At 45.8% G+C, this 23396-nt stretch overlaps 1 protein-coding gene across 9 annotated transcripts in view; it reads right to left on the bottom strand.

The window, feature by feature from the left end:
- The window catches only part of LOC105567351 (polypyrimidine tract-binding protein 1), a 418546-nt gene that overhangs the window by 25394 nt on the left and 369756 nt on the right, over nucleotides 1-23396 (bottom strand). For all 9 annotated transcript variants that reach the window (XM_012022168.1, XM_012022161.1, XM_012022162.1 and 6 more), the window contains 2 exons: nucleotides 18092-18229; nucleotides 1181-1232 (listed from right to left, as the gene is read on the bottom strand). In XM_012022168.1, coding sequence (XP_011877558.1) covers nucleotides 1181-1232; nucleotides 18092-18229 — 190 coding nt within the window. The remainder of the gene's footprint in view (nucleotides 1-1180; nucleotides 1233-18091; nucleotides 18230-23396) is intronic.

The following is a 23396-nucleotide window of genomic DNA, read 5'->3' as shown; positions in this document are numbered from 1 at the left end:
AGCGAGCTTGCGAGCGGATCGCCGCGAACGCCGAATCCTAGGAAGATCCGAGAGAGAGAATAGCATCTCTCTAACGATTCCGACACGACCGTGTCGCTTCCTAAAGCACAAACTAGAGGTGTGCGAATCGCTTCGAATTCGAATCGAATCGAACCACTAAAGGTTTTTGAATCAAACAGATTAGCATTCGAATAATTCTACAATTTCGAACCAGTCACTTTTTTCCTCTAATAAAGGTAACAATTGTCGTGCAATAATAAAATCATTTGTAAAATAAACAATGTTATTGAAAAACTGGTCGAGTTTATGGGTTTCCTTTCAACCCGACAAATGAGTCCAGGAAAGATCGATTCGAACACAAAAAGACTCAATTCGATTCAGTTTGAAAGCACTTTGAAAGATTCGACTCGATTCGACTCGCACACCTTTTGGTTATCACATACATTACTCGTAAATTGCCGCACTGAGAAAAATTTCCATCGGATAAACCAATAGCGTTTCCGATGGTTATTTTTTCCGATTAAATTACGAATACATCCGATGAAATTAGTTACCGATAAAATTTGATTGACCAACCGATCATATTTTTCATCGAATATAATATTGGATATATCCGTTTGTTATTATGTAAATGGATTATCCGATTATGTTTAATTGGACATTTTTCTCAGTGCAGTACCACATAAATTATTCGTAAATTGCTGCACCGACAAAAATTTCCATCGGACAAACCAATTAAATAGCGTTTCCGATTTTTAATTTCAATTCTTCCTCGGATATATCCGCTTGTTAATACGTAATTGGATTATCCGATTATATTTAACGGGACATTTTTCTCAATCTGGCAATTCGAGACGAAATAATGAACGCTGCCGCCGTCGGGTTTTCGTGCATTATGCGCCCGCCCCGATAACGATTTCGCCGCGAGGTGGATTTCAGGGAGACACCCTTTGGGGCACTCGACGCGATTCCGAAAGTACTAACGGCGCCAAGTGCGCGTAACGACGACGGCAGGCCAGGACGCACTTGAAGCACACTGGAGCACCAAAGTGCCGTGTGGTCTGTCTGCCAACGGGAGCGGAATCCGCATAGCTCGCGAGTGTTCCGCTCTTCCGCCCGCTGGCACATCGATTCTAGGTCGTAACGTAACGACGATACGCATATTAAAAGCGGTACTTACTGTTCTTTGTGAAAGTGACGATCTTCAGAACCTTGCCGAAGCGCGTGAAGATCTGCAACATAGAAAGCGAGTCTTGTCTGAGAAAATGTCGATGGGTGCGTGAGAAATCTTATCTCGCGACTTTTATCTCCCCCGATAATTTTATACCGAAAACACAGCCGTGTTCACCTCGACGATCGTAATTACGTATCGCTCGCGACGGCAATTAACGAAATTCAAGGCGACGCGCGTGCGGGTGTTTCGCGAAAAATTACCTCGATTGAGTCTCGTAATTAATGAGCCTACAATTGTCATAATCGTATCGCCACACGCGCGCACGGGTGGGACGTGACCGGCGAAAATTACGAGTTCGGCAAACCGACGATATTTCGCAGCGGCGAAATTACAAAATAATTGGTGCGGATATTACGACAAAGCGATTTATTTCGGGGCAACGGGCTGCGAAACGGGCGCGTGGATTATCAGACTTGTAACGCGGCAATTATCCTCGGTAAAGGCAGCTATCGGGAATCCCCGCCCTCGCCCGGTAAAACAGCGCTCGTAATTACGATAACCGGACGGGCGTGTTCTAAAAAATTGATTCGCGACACAACGGGCGCGGAATGGCATTCTGTATAAATACCGACGATATTCAAAGGTCGGGGGGGGTAACGCTCGCTATGAATTTTCGAAAGCCTCTTTGGCGAGAGGACGGCCAGCAGCCGGCGCCGCGTCGACGGGAGCGGTATCACGCAATATTTACAGGCGTGTACGGTGTCGAGCCGCGGGCTAATAATCGCGCACGGGCTCACGTCAAACCGCCGGCCGTCATTGTCATATATTTGGCCGACAATGCCGATGATCACATTAATGCCGCGAATGCAAATATTTGGCCCGGTATAACCATCGCGCGCACGCGCGCTCGCAAACGGTATACGCTGTAAACGGCTCTCCTCTGGCTGCCCGGACCGTAACGCGGCGGCTGCGGGATTAATCATTTTTTTCATCCGTCGGCTTTTCGCGCGATCGATCGCGAATCATTCCTCGTTAAGGGGATCCTAAAGCCGCTGACGGACTCGATCGGTGTCGATAAGATAGGGGACGGAATTAAAAACGTCAATTATCGACATTTTTAATTCCAGGTTCTACCCGGTCCGAGAAATTTATAGCCAATCAATTTGCAACTTTTACGAAAAAGCAGCAATTTTATTAGCTACACGTTGCTCGGGCCGAGATTTTGGATCGAATTCTAGCGTCGTCGACAACATGGCTTTACTGACAATCTGACAGAATGTTCGGCAGCCAATCACAGTTATTCCATTCTTCTGTGGAATAGTTGTGATTGGCCAGTTTTATAACTGCAGATGTTATTAAACCCGATTAGGGTGCCGTGTAATAGCACTCATTGTCTCGGCCTCGCGTCAATTAACGGCTCGTTGCGTCGTTTTGACAATGGCATTGATTCGAGCGCCTCCTCCCCCTCTCCGGACGTTCGAGATTGTCGGAAGGGCGCGCGTCGCTCGAGTAAATACGTAAAAAGCACGTAAAAGCGTGACCGCGAAGAGAGATGAAAAATTTTCGACGCGACCGGGACACGGGGAGGGGCAGGGGGCGGGGAAACGTCGCTAATGCGAGCCGCGTTTTAGCTCCCGAATATTCAATATTGCACGCGACCCGCGGCATACCGAATGTTTATATTTCGCCGCTAACGCGACGATAAATCCGCGAAATTGAAAATAGAGAAACGCGCCGGGCATCGTCGGGAGAGGAAGGGGAAAAAAAAGGAACGATCGCAATATCGCGGCGTGTCGCGCCGGCACATAAAATCGTACGAGGATGCATTTCTTACGAGCCGCGCCCTCCCGCTTTGAGATCACGCTTCCTTTGAGAAGGCGCGCCGAGAGTGTAGCGCATAAACAAATTTGCGATCTTTACAACCTTTGTAAGACTCTTGCATTCGAAATTGCCCCCCCCCCTCCCTCCCCGCCCCGAAACAGTTTTCTCTCGCGAAACCGACGCGACGACACTTTCTTCGACTCCCACGTCGCGACTCTCCCTTTTCGTCTTTCTCTCGCGCTTGGGAAAAAAATTGCCGGCATTTACGTTTCAACGATTAATTCATTCGGGAAAGGAAAAATCGCGGTAAGAAACGCAATTTGCGGAAACGCAAACTGATTTTTAAAACTCGCTAATGAGTGCGTAAACGTCGAGATCGCGGGGGCGTAGCGCGCACCGGTGTGTATTCTTTGATAAATTAATTCTCGATTTTCGCGTTGCCGCGCATCTTTTGGCGCGCATAGGAAATGAAAAAAAATTGCTGTAATAATGAATGAAATTCTAACGCTGAAGGGGGGTACATGCGAAAGCGGCTCGGAAGAATGCGAAACACGCGCCGCGGGCTTTGCACAACGACTCCCGTAATTAGTGAGCCCCAGAGAGAAAAGATGTATGCAACCGTGCTGCTGCATCTGCGATGCACGCGTACACCAATTGGGACAAAGACTTTTCGCGTGCCAGCGGCGCGGCAGGACTTGAACTAGAACGAGGCTACGGAAAAAAAAATTTTTTTTTTTAAACAAGTCGACAAAGCTGAGCTGCGCAATGCCCAGCCGTGGCGCGCGCATGAGTTGTCGGGCGAATGAAAATTCCGAAAAATGGAATTCTTTAATCAAAACTGGATAGGCAGAATATTCTCGCGCGGAGAAGAGGACGAGTTTACAAGGGGAATTCAACGCGGCTGCGTTAAATTTCAATAGTACATTCTTGAATAAATTTTCTAGCTTTTTCTCGCAAAGGTTTTAGACGGTGCCGCCCGCCGTAACTTTTCAATTCTAGGAGAATAGTGAATAGCGAAACTCAGTGTTATTAAATAAGATTCCGCGGTGACGATTGTTCCTTTAACGCAATGACCATTTTTTATTGAATCAACGCTCACGGACAACGCTTGGATGTTGCGTAATTGGTACGTTTCTTAATATTTTCTTTCGCTTGTTTGTACGCTGTAACAATTAGCCGTTTCCGATAAAGAGCGAGCAGGCTTTCCAAAGAGATCGTTAAAAATAGTTCGAAATGTACGAGTGTTAACTGTGTTAACGGTAATGAAATTTGCCTGCAAACGCCGAGTATAATCATTACAGCCCGGCCATTAAAGAGGCACCGATAATGATAAAAATCGGCGGCTTCCACGCAGCTAGATTTCCTCATTATCGTTACGTTTACATTCCGCGGCGAGCAACGAGAATCATTTTTACGGTAATCGCGCCCGGATTCGGGATTTTCGAGATAGCAAATTACACATCGACTCGTACGCTGCTTTTTCACGTAACGAGAATCTTCCCTTTCCTTTTTTTTCTCTCCGCGTAATGCGCGTAGCATCAGCGTTAATGCACCGCATAACGTAACGCACACTTTTGACTAAACCCGCTGGGAAATATTGTATTTCTACGGAACCGACGTTACGCGCCGAGCGCGGATGCTGCCGAGGAGGAGCAGGAGGAGGAGGAGTCGAGTATCACGCACGCTGGCTCGTATTACATCAAATAGAGAATTCGATTATCATAGGTCCATTATCGCGGATGTTAAGCTCGGAGATTGTAAACCGAGTAAATTAAAAGTAGATGGATCGTTGGCGCGCGGGCAGTTTCAGCCCGGGACGGCCGGGACTCGCGAAGGCGGAAAGGCGATAACGATGATAATGTTTAGAATATATGGATTACGGTTCCATCCATTACGTTCATACATCCGCGGCGTCCATTACAGGCCCGCAAGACCCGCGCGGCCGTAATAGTCCGCCCCGGCTATGCGCAATCTCCCTCTTCGCTCGCCATCGCGGCTGCAGCTGCAGCTGCAACTGCCGCGCGTCTCCCCCGAGCGCCGCGGCGCGCTATTTACAACGCGTAATACGGAAAGCAGCAACGGCGGCAACAGCAACAGCGCACCGTTGGGCCGTGCATGTTTTTATCCGTTTTCCGATAAAACGGAAAATATTTCAATTTTGATGTTCGAATTTTTGCCGTCGCGTTTCCGGCTCGGGGGATGCATGCGTCCGACCGAAAACAGTTCGATCACGAGCGGATATGAAGTCGCGATGCGTCCCGTCAGTATTTACCCCGAGATTGCCCCAATAAACGGACGGATCGATGATAATCGCTAAGTACGGGGGGAAAATATATCCCGGAATAATAGACGGACATCTCTCATATGTCTTTTCTCGCTTCGTTCCCGAAGGATGGGCGAATTTGTAGGAACTGCCGCGATCGAGTACGCGCGACAGCTTCTCGACGCTGAGTTTTTGTCACGGAGAGAATTTTCTTTTAAAATTTATCCTGAAAATATCGCGCGATCGTGGGACAACACGGCGTTTCGAAGAATTTTATGAGAGTCCTTTGAGAAATTTTACTATACATTTTACTAGTAAAATGTATGGTAAACTTTCAAAAAAAAAACTCTCGTAAAGTTCCTCAAAATGCCACGTTGTCCCACGATCGCATGGCTTTCAAGGCAAGTTTTAAGAGAAAATTCTCTCTCCGCGTGTAAACTTACAATTATAATTTCAAATTGCTACCTGTTATTGGTCAATTCCTTCTTTCGTAATTTTTGCGCCGCTTTTGCTTTTATGATGAAATACAACGCCGATAATAGATCGACGTCATATAAACATCGGCAGCGCGGTAGAAAGCTCCGGCTTCCCTTGGCGTTTACGCGCGTCCATTACAAACATACTGTACAATAAAATTAATTAAACCGGCATTTAATTAATTAATCGAAATCTGACAAATTCCCCGCTTCCTGCACATCGGCGCAAATTGTCCCTGTGAATTTCGGGGAAATTCGAGCCCCGTAGGCGGTAACGTTTATTATCGGCGCAGTTGATGCATTCCAGGATTGCTGCCGAATACACACAAACTTCTGTTCGTTATTGCACCATTATTCCCCTATTCCGCTATTAGCGTTTGCCTCCTACTGTTGTTAGAAATTAGGGAAGTACACTCGGCCCCCGTCACTACTTCACGATATACCGTACATCGTGCGACACGTGCGACTGAAATTACGTCGCCCATTACGTATCAGCTATCACCGAATGGCGTAATGTCTATATCGCGACCCTTGTATCAACAAATATGTACCTTGCGCGACCGTTGTCAGTAAGATACTAGAAATATACGGTGTTGGGAGTTGCTATTTTTAATCTACACCGTCACCGATTCGCCCGGCTTCATTCCAAAAAGAAAATACACACGTCCGCGACAATAGCGTGCCGCGCCGGATATATCGGCACTGAGAGAGTAATATCGATAATATTGGATGTCCCGATATCTGCAACTTTATGACGAATGGATTAAGGCAATCCGCTTTCACGCCCCGGCAGATGAACAGTAGCGAAACACGCTCGCTCGACGAGATGTAAATAAGCGAGACCGTAGAAGATCGGGAAGTCTGAAAATAAATCGGCACCCACCGGCACCGGCAGCCGATGAAAAGAAAATCGGCGCCTCGAGCTCGGCCGGATTGAAACTAGGGCGAATCGGCCGCGCGTGCATGATTTGCGACGGAAGTTTTAATGAGGGCCGAAATAAAGCGGGTGTTGGTGTAACGGTTATTTTAATTGCTGACGTCTAAAATAAGAAAACCGTGCCGTTGAATGCGAGAATAAGGGGGATCGGGCGGGGGGGGGGGAGGGGGGGAGCGCAAGATCGAACGGGGAAAAAAGAGCGTATCTTATTTTAGCCACGGCAGAAGGTCAAATGTCGCGGTCAATTAATCTCAGAATAGTTTCGGGATCTATTAATAATCTCGTCGAAATTGCACACGCGCCAGAGTCCAATTTTCGGACGTTTGTCAGGTCCGAAAGCTATTTTGTAAATTATGCTTCAAATTAACCAGTTAATAATATGTCAACAATATTAATTATTAATATAAGTTTGAATGACACTGCAGGGAGAGAGAGAATCATTATTTATTACACGCTCTGGGACAAGTCCCTTAAAGCGCAGAAACAGTTATTACAAAAAATTAAACTGTGAGTGAACAGTACATGTGATTAGTTGAGATGAGAATATAAAAAGAAATATAAGATAAAAAATATGAAAAGAAGTAAAAGGCAAGTATAAAATGATGTAAATTGAGAAAATGAAGACAGACAGGCAGACAGACACAGACAGAGAGAGAGAGAGAGAGAGAGAGAGGAAGGGGGGAAGTGCGGCGAATATTTGATGGCAAGCTTCCAAAATCGATCCGCGAGAGTTGAGGAAAAGCTGCGGTCGTTATCGCAATCAAACTGCCATAACATTTCTGCGCGAAGCGTGACATTCTGTGCGTTCTCCGGCGCTGTACTTTTAAGGCCGCGACTATATACGCGAGATCATTGCGTGAACGCGTGTGCGCGCGCTCGCGAGGCTCCCGCGGGAAATCATTCCGCGCGTGCATTCTACATCCGCAATCGATACGCCCGTGTACGCGTGCGGCCGTCGCCGACGAACGCTCGGAAGACACGGCGTTGTTATAACTTTTGCAATCAGACCGGCCATGAGTTATCGGAGGTTCCTGTTTGATCTCGACATTTTTTCCGCGCGCAAACTCGGCGCGAGGACAGGGCGCGATCGGCGCCGATCAGCGCCGCTCTTAAATCATCGCGAGTCGAGTTACGCGAAATTGCATATTGTTCACGATTAAAGCCAACGGCACACGATACTATTTTTCCTACTGGATCGCTTACGAGAACCAACAAGGATGCAGAGTTTTAGATCAGGTGACTCAAGGCTAAATCCTGATTGGCTCTCGTGAGCGATCCAGTAGGAAAAATGGTATCGTGTGCCGTTGACTTTACTTTTCGGATCGCGAGGAAATTGATTAAAGAACCGCGTTCTACCAATGCCACGTACATCGGCAATGTATACGAATGAATAATTGCGCGATAATCGGGTTACCTTAAATTAAAAACGGAAAGGACTGCCATCGATTGCCCCTGGGCAGGAAAAATCGCAACCCCGTTGAGAAGGGAATGTACAATTAATGAATTAAGAATGATTCACCGGCGTAAATTATTATTATTATTATCATCCGACACACAACGCGAAGTTTTGATTTGATTTGATTCATTAAAGTTCATGTAATTGAAACTTGAAATTGAATGAGTCTGCCCCTCATATTAGCGAGCGATTGTAATGCAATGAAATTAATGTGCCTCGAAATATACGTGTTATTCGATATGCGATTACGCGAATCGGATATATAATTATTCAATAATGGCTGAATTATTAATAGAATATTGTATGATAAAATTATTCCGGGGGGAGGGGGGGGGGAAGGAAAGGACTGCAATTCTTAATTTCGTAACGTCCGCGTAAATTGAATTTCCGATGCCTAGCTGACTTTCACGCGATCATGCTCGAACGCGATTTTGTCCATTTCATTGATTTTTTAAATTATTCTCTTTATGTACCGGCACGCTCAAATTGGCACGTAGTTTGATTAAAAAACTTTTGTTTATCGTGGACAAAGAGCATTGTGCGTCGCAATCTCGATGACGTCGCGCTTGTGTACCCGAATTCGCGTTTGCTCATCTATACGCGGCTCGCAAAAGCTATCGTTAATATTTTATTTGTCCCCCCCGTTCTCCCGCATTGTGTTTCCAGCTGCACTTACACCGCCGAAATGGTATTGCGCTCTGAAAGGGGAAAGCGTGTACACGACGCACCCGGCTCCGATTCCGGCTCGATATGGCCATTGTCGCGACTTCCGGCTCGTGCACAATGAGAAAACTTTCGATAAAGGAGATTGTGACCTTAAACTTACCCCTCGCGCGTACCGCGAACTGGCCTGCGCGACTGAGGATTAGCCGCGGATGAAAAATTCCTACTCTCCGACGTAACCGGAAAACTTGCTTTCGTCGCGACGAAATTTCGACGAAAAAATATTGGTAGACTCTGTCTTTTCGAGCACTACACATTTGTATCCGGGATAAAGCCATTGTTAATGCAAACGGCACAAGTAAGACCGGTCCATAGTTTGAACGCACAGACGGATTCTCGCGGCAAATGCTCTCCCCTAATGACGTAAGATATGCGCCCGATTAAGTGATTATCTGTTCAGCGTGTACCAGATATCCAACGCGCGTTATTTCGAGGGTGCTCGCGTTAATTCACCTACGCGACCCCCCTTAACCCCGTTTCCGCTGTGGCACGTCGACTATGCGAATCAATTCGCGCCACTATTTGACAGAGCCGCGCGCAGCGTTGCATCTTTGACATTCCAGTTTATTCCTGAAAACGTAAAATGGCGCGTGATATTTCAAGAAGGGAAAACGTGAGTAATTAAAATGAGAAAAAAACCACACGTAGGAGACAAAAAAGGGAAATCATCAAAATCAAAATACCCCTTAATTATTAAACGCCCTGTCGGAGTTCCAGTAAATTGTGATTCGAAATTCTTGTAGGTATCACGTTTTGCACGTAATTATTTGTAAGAGTCGCGGACTTGGATCTGCGAGTGAAGCAGAGAAGCGAAGAGTCGGCGTTCGTAATAATACGAGGATTAATATCGATAAAGGGACCGACCTGGAATCCGCCGAGGATGCTGCCGTTGAGAAATGAATGGAACGCGCGGAAATGCATCGCCCGCGCAACAATTTCGATATTTCGTCAGCAGGGAATCATTCCTTTCTTCTGCAAACATTCCTCCACATATTTCGAGCGAGGCCCTCGATCCACTCGCTCGTGCAAATTTACCCCCATAACCCAAAGTGAATATGGGAAGTTTGCATTGTATTGTTCTGCTCGCGAAATTGGCTTTTCTCAGTTAATATTTTCGTAAAGATCTAATTATAATACGACATTAACTACAGAATTAGACCCTCCAACGTTATACGTACAACATATGCAGTAAGGTTTTAGATAGAAAAGCAGGAAAGGCCAGTCAAACTTAAAGAAATTTGGTTGGGGGGGTCAATGCGAGCCGAACGCAGGTATTCGTGCGATAATATTCAAGGTAAAACTTTTTGGTATGATTGCGATGTTCTTTAATTCTTGTGTTGAGTAATCTGCATCCAATAACATTTAGGCTCTCAAGATTTAAAACCAGTGTAAGGTAAGGCGAATGCGAGCCGTGCATAGATATTATATATTAGCAGATATTAGGTTGAAATTATGTGGTTCATATTTTATATTATCGAACGTCTGTGACAGCTTCGAAAAAGACCACGCCTTAAATATCCGCGTACGGGCTTCCTTCACTGGTTGTAATTCTCGCTACTCACGACGTATATGCGGAATTTGCAAATCGCCCAATATGTAATATCTTCTTAATCTCCCCGAAAGAGAAAGAGCGGGGAACAGCACGGGGGGTGGGGTGGAGGGAGATGCCGGGGACTCGTTATTAAATCGAACGCGACCCCTTGGCCGATGGCCATCGTTCACGGGTCCCGCGGGGATGCCCCTCATGCCGGGGGATTACAGGTGACCAAACTCCTCCCATTCTGTCGCGTTTATTCCATCCCATTCCGCAAAAGCTACCCATTACCGCCCGCGTATTGATTGATGTAACAGTTATTAATTCGCGTGCTCGATTATCGGCCCGGTGTCTCCGCGGTTTTCGCAATGCAATAACGCGCCGATAGCGGTAACGCAATTCCCGCGTCGCGGCGATCCGTCGTTATTCATTTAGACACGACTGCTCGCGGAGAGGAGAAGGAACGAGGGTCGGCGGGAGGGTCTCTCGATGTTTGACGGGCAGGTCGGAGTCCACGGACGCGCGAGAAGGTTTCAACTTATTCCGGAGTTCGAACTTCCCCGAGAAACGGATAGGAATTTCCGCGAAACTTTCCCTGGAAGTTGCGCGGATTTTTCCTCTTTCGGGAAATACGTTTCGTATCGCGGCCGCAACGATTGCGGCTCGAGAGTCGGGCAATTATAGTTACGCGCGAGATCAATTTTTCCCGACAGCTCCGCGCGATCATGGCGAGGGTGTTTATCGGCGGGTGAAATGGATTTTTCCTCCCCCATTGTGGAGCGTATGTACGAAAAATCGAGTCTTTTTAACCGAGATCGAATTACAAAATTAATAACGCGTTCGACCGAAGGAGATAAGAAATTATACTTGGCGCACCAGTGACAAAGCGTTTTCGAAGCCGTCCGTGTCCCTCGATCGTAATCGGTGAACAACAATTACACTTGTATCACCTTATTTGCAATCTGCGTGCGAGAATTTTACAAATCCTATGAAAAGGTTTTAGAGTGCATATCGCGCGCTTGTGCGCGTGGCTGGCGCCGATATATAAGCTGGGACTGTTAATGCCGGCTGCATTATTAATCGCTACAAATGCATCCTGATATGACATAGGGCCGCACGGGCCACGAGCGGGCTTTCAAAAGCTGTGTCACAGGCGTCGCCCATTAGCGAGATAACTTTTAATATCCTTGTGCCGCCAAGACACAACGTTGTCAGGCAAATGCCGTTGCAAAAATCCCTTTCTTTCCCCGCCCACGCCCTCTTCCGCGGGTCTATACCTTCAATGACGCAATCCCACCCTCCATTAACATCAACAGCGGGAACGGTGTTAATTCAGTGCAGAGCCGAGATAAACATCGCGCGAAACTTGGTCGATTACCGCGAAAACACCTTATCATCCTGTACTACGAGCTGCTTTATGCAGGAATTTAATACAGTCACGAATGCCACACGGCATATGTTTAAACTAAACGAGGCTCCCAATGAGGCTAATTTTTCCACTCGCGTTTCGAGCATCGAACGAGAACGCGGGGCGCTTCTGCGGCAAGCCACGTATTAGTCGAAATATGAAAAAGACCCTGCGCTTTCACGCTTGATCGGCCACGTGACAATCGAAACAACTGCCGCGATCCAAGCAACGTTAATCGTTGTAATTGCACGTTTTCAGTGCCGGCCGAGGCTTCCAGCGGATTCAAGGCGTAAAACACTCGCACGCCGGAGCGCTTGTTCGTACACGAACGAACAACTGGAACGATCGAACCGAGACATTAGACGGTTGCCAGCGGCCATTAATCATACAGGACGAGGAGGCAGGTGATTAATGTTTCCCTCTGTGCGCGCTAACTTCGACCCCTCCCCTTTCGTCGCCCATTCTCTCCCTCTCTCTCTCTCTCTCTCTCCCCCCCCCCCGGTTTTCTTCGAGTCGTCGTTCTTCGGGTACCATTGCCGTTTCCCATCAAGATCGCGCCGCGAAACCGCGACTGGTATCACCGGGCGATTAATTCACCGTGCCCGTCATTTCTCCCCATTTGCTCTTGCCATCTCGATTTTCGACTCTCGCGAGACACCCCGTGTATATATTCTGATAATCCCACCGCGGCGAATTTTATTTAAAAAAAATACTACACGCGAAACGCGCGCGCACGCGCGCGCGCGTCCGTCGTGCAGGCGACATTTTACTGAATATAAAATTTAGATGGCGAGCCATTTGTAAAATCCATCATCACGTATTTATAATTCAGGATTCAAAATAATTTTCATTATGTAAACCGCGATATCAATTTATATGAAACCTCAAACGATTTCGCAATGCCAGAATGAAGCAGCGATTTTAGAACACGTCCAATTCAATATGTGTAATTTCGTTCGATCGCGCTGACTTTATACGCGTCTTGTGGATATACAATACATACCTATCTCGAATATCTTGTATATTAATACACCTGTTTTCACGCATCAATTATAACTTTTACAAAAAAAAGAGTCAGTAAAAAGGTAAAATGAAAAATATCAAGAAATAAAATGTTCTCTCATGTATAGCTGTAATTTCTAAAGAAACTAAAAACTTCAGTGTTTATTTGACCGTATCCGGCACATCTCAATCATGTAATATCTAATTACATTTCTCGAGAAATAATTAGACATTACATGAATGAAACATGTAGAACGAGATTATATCCATTTTTGTCCCGAGTTGGCTTCAGTTGCGGACGGTAATTCACCTCTTATGGTAAACGGTTGTATATGAGCAATCACATCAAAATTATGTTGTTGGGTGCAAATCTGTAGTTTAAACGTTTTAAAAGGGAAAGGAGGAAACTAGACGTGTAACGACAAAAAAAGAGCAGAATAATTTCAGTTTGGAATTAATGGTATTTAACTTACGTTTAGCATATGTTCAATAAAAAGCTTTACGGAACTGTAACTTGTTTGTAAGAGGGATTGAGCTAAACTGAGGATTTTTGAAGATTAGAAAGTCGGGAGAATCGTTGCAAATAAAGAGAAAGTCAGATGTGAAAATAAATGCGAAACTCAAAGAGTTACGTTAGATCTACGATCTACCTATTCTAAAGAAACCTTTTATTAAGATGCCTCGATTGGCGGCTTTAAAGAAAAAAAAGAATGAAAGGATAATCAAACCTGACGCGTTTTGCGAAATCACCCTTCGTTCGGCGCCGATGATGTCGCTCAGACTCTCATTTCAGACCGGCACGGGCCTTAATAAGACGAGATTTAGAGCGTCCCAGGTGGCAGACTGGGCCTCAGCAGCGGCAGTTTATGTCGTCGTGCGCCCCGGCGGAGTTGCCGGACCATTTAACCGGGACGTAAATGTTAAAAGCCCGCCGTCTTTCCCTTTACGCTCCGCGCGTATCCGCGAGCGTTACGACCGGTTTTACGTTCAAGCTTCGACGCGCGCCCTCAGACCCCGCGGGGTTTCGCGGCTGGCAGCTGGGAAGGGGGGGGGGGGGTGGAAAAATGCGCGATGCACCCGCCTGGCGTATCGTGGAAAGAAGACGCACGGCAGAAATTACCGCGTAGAAACGGCTCGCTCGTGTCGCTATCGCTTCACGGGTTTTCGCATCCACCGACCATGTAATCGGATTTATAGAAGAATTCTCAGAGCCACCTATCGTGCACTTGAGCTTTCCGGTTTCATACGGCGGAGGATGAAATTAATATAGAGCAGATTTTGCTAAACGGTTAATCGGATACCGCAGACAGCGTGCGCTTTCGTTACACAGCTCGTGTATTATTGGCATTATTCGCCGAATAATGTCAACAGAATATATTAATAATATAAATATTAATACACAACAATAGCATAAAATATTCAATCTAATACTGAATACAAAATCGCAAAATAATAATGCCGTTTAATTAATCTGCTTAGCTCTAGAGAGCTTGTACTACGATTCGTTATTATCGTTAATTCGAGATCTCTAAATTAGGAAAGAACTCTGCAAAGAAAGTCCAATCGTTTCTTCTTCCTGCGCGACATCTTTGCTCACGGATCATTAAGAATTTTCCGGCGTAAGAAACGTCGATTAATGGCATCGGCTGGATTACCAAGTTTTCAGAGCACCCGCGCACTGGTCCCCGCACCGAGAGTACGCACCTAAACACCTGCACCCCTTTCTTACAATCCCCCGGGACGCAACCTTTTCTTCCCTTCCCGCGGGGGTCGCGCGAGAAGTTTCCGCTCCGCAAGGGCGGACTTTTCGCGGCATTTAACCGCCTCGGCTCGGGAGACCGTAAAGTTAAATATCGGAGGAGGATTTCTAAGGTGGGGAGACGCGAGAGGGTGGAAGAAACACCACCGCCGCCACGTAAATTGGCTTCGCCGCCGGAGGCGGTCGGTTAATCGCGCGAGAAGGTCGCAGCGACCGAGCAACAAAGCGGGAACAAATAAAGAACGAAGTTAAAATTCAATTCGGCCGGAAGAAACAATCGAAGTCCAGGGCGCGAGAACTGGAGAAACCGCATTTGCGACTGTTTCAGCCAAGTCGGGAGAAATCCAGGGAGACACATGGAAATTTCATGAAGCTCTCTCCGTTGTAAAAAAAAAGCGAATAATAGAATTAACAGTGAAACGCGCATCGCAGTGCGTTTTGTGTGTGATTTTTAGGAACATATTTAGATGTAAATGCACTCTCGTAAATATCTGTACATAATTTATATCATATAGTTGCCATAAAACCTTTTAAATTGTGTAACATTAAATAACGGAATAATATATAAATATACAGAAAACATAAAAATATATATAAATGACCAAAAAAAAACAAATCAAGGGGGTACTTAGTCTCTTTTGGAAAAAGAAGGCACTTCAACTTTTTCTCGGGAGCACCGTGCAGTAGAATAAGTCAAGCTTTCGTCAGACTTCGGCGCGCAGCGTACACAAATTGTATCCGATAAACTTATTCGCGTTATTAAAATTTCCAAAGACACCGTAACATAAAATAATTAAAACGTAAACATTCAAGCTTATATAAACGATTATAAGGATTTTAATTTGTAATTCTCCCGCACCGGATCGCGTGGTGAAAATCGAGTGAACGTTTATTTCCCTGGCTTGTATTTTCAAACTAAAATTGATCATATCCGGATTTCGCGAGATAAGTGTCAGTCCTTATGACGGGATTCTCTTTTTAGCACAAATCATATGACACTCGTGCAGATCGAAGAATCCGTCTGAGCAATAAGTAAGCTCCAGACGGCTGGCTTTGACGCGGGTTAATCTTTCGAGCTGATTACAAGTCGCGAACAGCCGGACACAAATCCAGTTCCGCTGCTGCCAAAACCGTCGGTGTAAGCCTACTTACACAGCCGAACGTAGCCAGCCAATCGTCGATTGGTAATCCGGGAATGTTTTCTGCCCGGTCCATTATCGGCTTAGCGCGGCTGCCGCGCTACTCTCTCCGCTCCGCAACGACCTGATTCCACGCGAGAAAAAAAGAAAACGCCACCCTGTATGCCAGACGCTCTGGATAAATCGATAGTGTTAAAGATAGTTTCCTTACACGCCACCTTGCAATCGCAATTTCTCCAAGACACTCGGAGAAAGGCAACGATCCTCCCTGCGATCGGCTCGACGACACGTAACGCGGGGCCCAACGTTTCAGTAGATTCGGAATATATTTGTAATTTGCGAGCTACATTTCTCGACAATTTTTCAAATGCCGCCAATGAGACAAACTGTATTGCGCGTCCGTTTTACAAAATAATTGTTCACACGCATACTTCCCTCGGCAGTTTTAAATTGTCGTCGCGCTTACTCGCAATGAGCCAATACAAATTTGTCACCAGCGAAAATAAAAGTTTATTAGAAAAAAAATTTGGTCGATTGGACGCTGCTCGTTTTATTGGTGTAAAAAAAACCGATATATCGCGCGACTGTGGACGGTGCAACAAGCGTAAACATCCTGTTTTCGCGGACTTGAGGGAGAAAGTACGGCCTTCGTGCACGTACACCATCATCGAGGATATTATTCGCGGCGCTATTGAGCACGTTTAAAAATGCATGGGCCACTCAACCCCGACCGGAAGCACTCCGGTTATCCTGTTATCCGGTATCCTCAGGGATAAGGCCTCGCCCACCCTTAATAATGACCAGCGATATTTGCTCCTTTGTTTTCCTGCTGGGAGGAAAATAGCGCGCCGTCTTGTGCATTAGCGCGCCCTCGCAAGATTACAAAGTGTTTTATTTTCACGAGCGAGGAAATTACACGTGCAAATAATAAAAAAGTCACGAGTCGCGATGGATGACGCGTCCACTTCCTCTTCGGCTTAAGACAAAGAGGCATTACTTTCGCCGGCCAAGCTTCCTTTCGTCCATTTGATTATTAATCGGTAAACTTTTCATTTCATCGTCTGTCGCTTCTTCTCCGTACGAATGGGAAAGACGAAGAAATTCGTGCAAATGCAAAAGTTTTTAGAATCAAGAGACACGGCAGCGTCTCGCGCCAAGTATAAGCGTAGCGGAAACTGAGCGTGCGAGACCGAACGTGTATCTTTACGCGAGTGCACGAGTTGAGACCCTTAGATTATCGGATCTCCAAAATGACCGATCCGATCAACTTGGCAGTACACCCGATCGATAGCTTGGGTTTGATTTGCATAACACAATTTTTTTCATTTCTGACAAATGTCCACTACAAGTGGTGGTATTACGGTGCAAAGTGGGAAAGATAATTTTTGTCGCACCGAGGCGCTTTGCTAGCGCGGCGAATTTCGATGATGAAAATAGTCGACGCGCGGTTCGAATGGTCGAAATACATTCGCGAGAAGACGTATTTACGCGAATCTGCCCTCGACGCGATGCCTAGAATTGCTTCGACTTAACTCAATATCTTGCAAGTATTTCAATAACAAAGTGTCTGATTCCGCGACGAGTGCAATTCTGGCGTCCTACGGACGTCGCGCAACGTCTATCGCTGTGCGCCGAGCAACACCGACAACTCCCGCTGTCGCGTACTGCGAGGAGATTATTCTATAATTTTAACAATCAATTATTTAGAATTCAGTTATCTCGGCGTGGCTACCGGCGTATATTCAATTTTAAAACTGCAAACAGTCGCCGGGGTAGCCGCCTCGCGACGAGGCACTCAATATGTAAAGCGCGATGTAACTTCGCCGCGGCCGCAACTCCGCGCGCCGCGCGGATTAATCAAGCGGAATTCACGCTCGACTTGTAAACGTTGATCAAATATCCGTGAGCGAGTTAACGACCGCGGGATTGTCTGCGAAATTCGACTAATTCAACTCCCGGTGCGCGCGCGACATTTTTCGGCGACGACATCCGTCGAAGTTAAATTACGTTAGCCCTTTCGTTTCCCGGCGTATCTCCGAATTAGGGACACACTTTCCCTTCGTCGGGCAACACGCAAACACACAGTTTGCGCGCCGGGTCCTTTTTCTCTCTTTGTTTTCATAATTTTACGGCAGTTCGCGCGGGACTCTCGAATCTGAACCGATAAAAAATTCTCCAAAAAATTCCTGCAACACGCGCCGCAGTCACGTAGAAACTCGTGAAAAATTTCCATCCTCTCCTAACATATATACGCGTACGTACTTGAATATGTATATAATTCATCGTTGCATTACACGCGATACTGCATTCAGCGTACCGACTGCGACCGCTTTCAATATAAAACGAAGAAATAATAAATGAGCCGGCCGTCACGTACCGGGTGGCTCGCTACCACTCACCTGATAGAGTATGTCGAGGGTGATCGGGTAGAGCAGGTGCTCCACGATGACTCGGAGTACGGTGTTGGGTCCGCCCTGAGTCTCGCCAGCACCTGACACTTGATTTTGCCCGGCGATCGCGACCTGGTTGTTCGAATTCTGTAACAGAGAAGCAGAGAGGAAACAAATTAAGCAGACTTCGAAAAACGTGCTGATTACGATCGAGGTTTCCAACGACATTTTCACAAATGGATGGTCACCAAAATTTGGCCCTTTCGTATTTCTAGGACTTTGCACCAATAACTGAAGGCGCACTTTACCGATTGTCTAATTCTTAGATAATAATAACAATGGCAGCCATATATAATAATAAAAGAAGTATATGTAAAATAGCCTTCAATTATATTGAATGATAGTATAATAGGAATCATAATCGATACGGCTATTTTAATCCAGCACAGATCAAGGTCTCTGAAAGCGACGATGGGACACGCGAACGTTCTGACTTTTTTGGTACAATCGTCAGTACCAAAGAAATTTAAGTCGTTAATGAAACAAGTATCGACGAAATTTTTGTCGTTTAACAAAAGTGCAGAAAATTATTTGCAGCGTTTGGCATTGGAACGTTTATATTGCAGAGGAGTAAAAAAGTTCGCCTGGAAATAACAAACACTTTGACTTTATCTTCAAATTATGATACAAATGAGAGTTTCTTTTATACGTAAGCATTCTTTTGTACATCATGTTATATTCTGCATGAAATAATATTATTGAAAAGAATCAACTGTGCCGAGGAAATGAAAAAAATGGGAAATTCCCTGACTTAAAGAATACATCATGGATGACCTTACTGACTTCGATGCGATGCATGATCCTCCTTCCTCGCACGATATACAGATCACGGAAATTCTCTCTCGGCGTGTCTGCTGAGCGTGATGAAGCGGAATAGAAAATGATTTCTTTGAAGGCGAGAAGCAGAAAGAGCGAGCGTCAGAAGAAAAAACGGAGAGAAATGCGGGAGAGCAAACGAAAATGGATGCAAGAGTATTAAAATTGGACGCATACTGAGTGTAAAAACGAGGAGACATTATACTTTGTAAGTGAGAGCCGTATAATGGACGATGGCGCTGCTGGGTTATTAAAAGGAACCGTGTCTTCCCGAGTCTCGCCGAGTGAAACACCCGGTAAGTTCGACCCTGATATTAGATTGAAAAAGAAGTGGATTGGAAAAGAAATCGTAGCGATAAGAATTCTGCTACAAGTTCTACAACAATCGGTTTGGAAGATCCTGTCTTACCAATTTTTACAGGATAATTAACGCAAGTTAAAAATATGATTATATTTGACTTGATATTACACTTCAACTAGACGAGTAAATGAGCGTTGAACAAGTGACGGAAAATATAAATATCCCTTGTTCAAGCCACTATCTATCTCTTAGCAAACAATTTTTTTATTCAAAATATTTGAGAAATGTTATTAAAAAAAAATTTTTTTAAATATATAACTACTTGGGGAAAAACCGTCGGTTAATTTAAGAACAAAGCGCTGGAAATTTGACGGAGGTTCATTTTTCCTATCTTTCGCACGTGAGAAATGCGTCCCGCGGACCGTCACCGTTTTCATCAGCTGCCGCTTACGGTAAAGCTGTCAAAGTGAACTTTAAGGGGTACGACGCGGCGGGCATTAGCATAAAATGCTAAAGAAACGCGCCACATTAGAATTTCGATGTAGATTAAAGCGCGGCACCCGCCCGAGCGAGGCTCCTAAATCTGACTTCGTAAAAATAACTTCTCTCGAGTTGAGTATCCTAACGAAATTTCCTCGGCGACGACGACGGAAAAATCGTCTCGCTTCCTAGTTCGCGCAGAGTTACCGGATAACTAAATTCTTAGTGCAAGTAGCGGGCTAATTATTTGATTATCGCAAAAAATTTCCCTATAAATATGTGTGCAAGAATGAATTTCATGTTGCTTTATGCAAAACCATATAAGTTACACCATTTTACGTTGACAGATATTTAATATAAAGTCGACCAGCACAGTCTAGATTTTGCCGCGTGTTTTAATTCCGTAAAAGAGTTTTGTATTTTTATAAAACCAATTAAAAGATTACTTCTAACAAAGAGTGTCGATAAAACAGACGGCTTGAGGATCCCCTTAACCTCGCAATTACGTTGAACGTCTCAACATGCATTTCAAGGAGGGAAAAAAGAAGAGGTCCGGAAGAAAGAGATATATCGCACATACAAAAAAGTGCTTCGCGATATAGAACACTTTCAGGTGTATTTTAAATTTCTCAAAAAGCTACCGCGCTAGCTAGTAGCAGCGACGTGCGAATCTTGCTTTATGTAAAAAGTTGTTTCTCGCGGACGAGGCTAAATGAATAGTTAAATGGCCGGTGTTTCCTTCGCTGCGCGCGTTAGATCTTACGCGGAGTTTACGAGCGTTCTAAACCTCGCCTCATCGCGCCCCCGTTTCTTCACACCGACCGACCATCGTCCGTAACATCGCTTCCGTATTCGACGCCAGCCCCCGAGCGTTAGTTTTTACACGTTAATTCAGTTACACCCCGGCGCGCATCGTGCGTGTTCGTTTAATTGAGATGTAAAGTAGATTGGGGCTTCGTCGCAAACACGGCGGATATTATTACCGCCGACCGTGTCCGCTAATAATTTTACGAGCCAATTTTATTCAAGTTCGCATCGTGCTTACTCGCTCGCGGTTTAGTCGAGCTTCCGCACAGATTCAAAGCGGTTTCCGGCGCCCGTGTTCCAATGTTGTTGATAGGGTACAAGTGTTTCCAGCTATACTGCAGTAAATTTTTCACGGAAAAACTGGACGTCGGGATTAAGCGGGATAGACCGATTAAAATGAATGAGCGCGACTGGGGATGTCGGGAATAAACCAAAGGAGAACGAATAAATGTTAAAGGTAATTAAAGTATAGCTGTCCGATTTTTAATCATGCACTTGCTTGCAATATAAATAATTCGCCGCAAACGCCAGCGCCGACCACTTCCCCGTTTCATCGGATTACGGCTAAGGGTATAAATAAATCGATTTGACAAAATTCACGTCCCGATATGTAATGTCCCGAGATCGCCGCGCTTTCCCAAGACGGAAAAATTAATCTCGACATATCCCGACGCGTCGAGAGAGAAACGCGAGAAAGACGCGAGGAGAAGGAAAGTTCGCCATTCGCTAATTAATCAACCTGACAAACGTTAACTGACGGCCGTTTCCCCTCCCATCGGATCTGCCCGCGAGGATGGCGTGCGGCCGGTCATTTTATCCGGGAATTAATCCTAAAAGTTGCGCGGCATATATCCCCGGCCTCTCGCGCCGCGTTTCCATCTCCGTTTCCCATCTTTTCACCTTGATGCCGATCCCACCCCTCCAATTAGCGGCCCATAAATTTCCATGCGTGCGAAACATAAATTCGCACCGACGCTCCTCGCTCTTATTTCCTTTCCTCCCCCGCCTCCCGTTTCCATCCTTTTTTTCCGAAGGAATTCCCGGGACCGCGCTTCCCCTCTCCCGATGCAATCCTTTTTATCGAAACCATGCGTCTTCCGCGAGAGACACGCGATATTGAGAGATTCCTGGAATCCCATCAGGCCGCCGCGAAAGAAATTTCCCGCCGGCTCGAGGGCGCTCTCGCGAGATCTAATTTTATTTGCCGCTTATCGAAACGAAAGTCAAACGTNGGCCCCCCACCCCCCCCCCCCCGGCAACCGGAGAGGTCCATCCGGTTATATTTGACGCTGGTGCGAAAACGCCGGTGAATCTCGCGCGCGGCTAATTATGCCGCGGGATAATATTCCACCTCTTCCGTAATAAACTCTTCGGATTTGTGATAAATCTCTCGACCTCGCCAAGATTCTCCATTATATCGCGTCACGGCCATTAGCAGCGCTCTCGAGAATACGGCGTAAATTAATAACCAAGTATAGTTGTCATCATCTTATTTTAGTTACGAATCATCTGCACGACCGAGCTGCATGAATTAATATCGAAATAAACAGTCCCGCGTACACAAGGAACGTATGCCACTAAATATTTACTAATGTATATGACGAGCGTATTAACTAGTCCCTAATTAAAATTATAATATTATGCTCATGTCAGAATTACGGGATACTAACTGCGCGGTACGCTGAAGCTCCCGTTATTTTTGCGGAAAATTATTCGCACGTTTCGCAGGATTCGCGTTGCAAGTGTATGAAATGAAGAATTTGCATTACTTAATTACACGCAACATCTCCAAATGTGAACTGCAACTAAATACGTAAAATAAAATAGCATATCTTTTCATGCCGTATTTCTCGCCCTAGTTACGCCATGTTTATTTTCTCTGCACTTATTCTTTTTAAGGCCATGTCTTTGGTCCAACGAGAAACGTCACTGAAAGACGGGCCGTTTCCGTTCCAGTACTTGTAGATTACGACAGAAAGTCGGAAGGGATCTGCTCCCTTCCCGCCGCTTAGACCGACTTAATTATACTGAATGTCGATAATAAAGTCACCATCTGCGAGAGGCCTGGAGAGGCTCAATTAAAGCCGTCCTCTAAGCCGCCAAAGAAAGATCCTTAGAGGAGATGGGGACGAAGTCTTCCACCCGAAAACTACAATTCCCGTTCGAAACTCCCGCCGTGAAATAATAATCCTAATTATTGTTATCGCGAATCGCACAATAGAAGCCTGGAAGAAATAACGGGCAGCTGCCGCTGCCGCACGGTGCTCGGCGAGCCCGGTGATATACGGGGTGTCTTAATAGTCGTGTGATTTTCCACGATTTTCAAACGATAACAATTGTAAAACCGCAGACGCACGAGAATTTATCGCCGTTGCGTTAGCGAAATTTACAAATTTATAAAAATCGTAGTCAAGTGAAAAAATGTCCCGCCCTTAATTTCGCCCCCCCCCCCTTTCCTTACATTTTCCAGACGCTCAATTGGCGACTTTAGCCGCAAAACAATGGCGCGTTCATAAACCCCACGTAATCGACGTTGATACGATTATTTTATTCCCGCGCCGTTCTATCTCACGACTAGTGTTTCGAGAGGAAAAACCACCCCGCCTTTCGCCCCCGAGTGGCCTCGGCCTGCATCGCGAGTTCCGGCGCCACTAAAAACAGGCCGGCGAGTGATAAAGCGGCGAGTATCTCTCCAGAATGCTGTGATCCGCAACGCGTGAGCACGGCCTGCATTCCGGGGGCTACGAGATTGCCGCGGCGGAACCTCCCCCGGTCCGGATCGTTACCGCGACTATGCACTTGCCCGAAGCCGCTTTCAAGGGGTGAAATAACTACTCCTAGGGGTAGTTT

Source organism: Vollenhovia emeryi, unplaced genomic scaffold (genome assembly GCF_000949405.1).
Source record: "Vollenhovia emeryi isolate VEMERY1.0 unplaced genomic scaffold, V.emery_V1.0 DF939138.1, whole genome shotgun sequence".
In the NCBI taxonomy this organism is placed as follows: Eukaryota; Metazoa; Arthropoda; class Insecta; order Hymenoptera; family Formicidae; genus Vollenhovia; species Vollenhovia emeryi.
The sequence above is the reverse complement of the archived record's forward strand: the minus strand, read 5'-3'. Positions and strand labels throughout refer to the sequence as shown.